We start from the raw sequence: 1,219 nt of genomic DNA on the forward strand, positions 1-1,219 counted from the left end.
CCACGGCTGGCAGAGTGGTTACCAGCACAAGCGGGTGCCCTTGCTAGATGTCAAGACCTGACTGGACCCTTCGCCTGACCTGCAGCCTCAGAGCCTGTCAGCCCGGTGTGCCCAAGGCCCGTGCTGGGTACTGGGGCTCCATTCCTGTACCCACTTTCCTAAGCTCTGCACAGCAGCCCTCCTACCCCACCCTCCCAGGTTTTCAGCCCTCTGGACGCTGAGCCTGCCCCACCTCCAAGAGGACCCAGAGACAGCTTCGCTTTTAGCCCAACTGGGCTGGGCTTTGCCAGACCCCTCCCCACCAGGAGGGCTTTGGGGCAGGTTTCCATGGTGATGGGGCCAGATGTATAGTATTTGGTATATATCTATTTTGTAAATAAAGACGTTTTGTGGCTAAGGGGGTAGATAGCTTCAAGAGGGCCTTAACCTTCCCTGGAGCCAGCTCCACCCCCACCACCACCCCCACAGCCAGGTTCCAGGGCACACACCAGACAGACTCCAGTCCAGAAAAGGATATTTTTTATTCAAGTAACTGCAAATAGGAAACCAGAGGGGGAGCCCCAGGCTGGGACAAATAATGGCTAAACACTCCCCGACAGAACAGGGGAGAAGGTGGCCCCTACACCCTTGTGGGCAGTGTGGGCCCCTCCTCACTCTGCTGCAGCATCCTAGGGGCAGGGCCCCACCTTCCCTGGGACTGGGGTGGTCAGTAACCCAGCCTGCTGCGGCGATGAGGATGTGGCGCTGGTGGCAGCAGCAAGTCGGATGTCAGAGGATGAAACATTGAACAAAAACAACAACTGTCCAGAGGTAGATTGTGAACAGATGTCCAGAGGTAGATTGTGAACAGAGGAGGAGATGGAACCAGAACCTTGGGGGGTGGGGCGGAGTACGGTGGGGCGGGCAGGGCTAGCTCCTCAGTGCCCATCTGGGGGACAGGCGGAGTGGCAGCAGCCCCAGCTGGCCTGAACCACAGGTGGCTGCATGTCCCTCGCTACTGCGGTACTCAGATCCCAGGGTGAAGGCGAGGTGGGCTGGCGCCCCTGCCAAGTCAGGATTGGGGGCTCAAAACCCTCCTGCCTTCCTGCACCCCAAAGGGCTGCCCAGCTAGTGCAGGGGCTAGGTAAGGGAGGTGGTGTGAGCCCCGACTGGTGAGACAGGTCGGCTGGGGCATCCTGGGGCTGAGCACCCCCTCCGCTGGGCCGACCCGCTAGTGGAC

The 1,219-nt window shown here is 60.0% G+C and overlaps 1 protein-coding gene and 1 long non-coding RNA gene across 2 annotated transcripts in view; one reads left to right on the top strand and one right to left on the bottom strand.

The window, feature by feature from the left end:
• SMIM29 (small integral membrane protein 29) overlaps nucleotides 1-397 on the top strand; it is a 5,274-nt gene extending 4,877 nt beyond the window's left edge. The window contains exon 7 of the mRNA XM_006144201.3: nucleotides 18-397. Coding sequence (XP_006144263.2) covers nucleotides 18-61 — 44 coding nt within the window. The 3' untranslated portion in view covers nucleotides 62-397. The remainder of the gene's footprint in view (nucleotides 1-17) is intronic.
• LOC106734445 (uncharacterized) overlaps nucleotides 1-730 on the bottom strand; it is a 2,922-nt gene extending 2,192 nt beyond the window's left edge. The window contains exon 1 of the long non-coding RNA XR_001370068.1: nucleotides 687-730. This is a non-coding gene — a long non-coding RNA (uncharacterized LOC106734445). The remainder of the gene's footprint in view (nucleotides 1-686) is intronic.
• Nucleotides 731-1,219: the final 489 nt, after the last annotated feature.

The sequence above is a fragment of the Tupaia chinensis genome, unplaced genomic scaffold, assembly GCF_000334495.1.
Source record: "Tupaia chinensis unplaced genomic scaffold, TupChi_1.0 Scaffold000116_1, whole genome shotgun sequence".
NCBI classification, from domain to species: domain Eukaryota; kingdom Metazoa; phylum Chordata; class Mammalia; order Scandentia; family Tupaiidae; genus Tupaia; species Tupaia belangeri.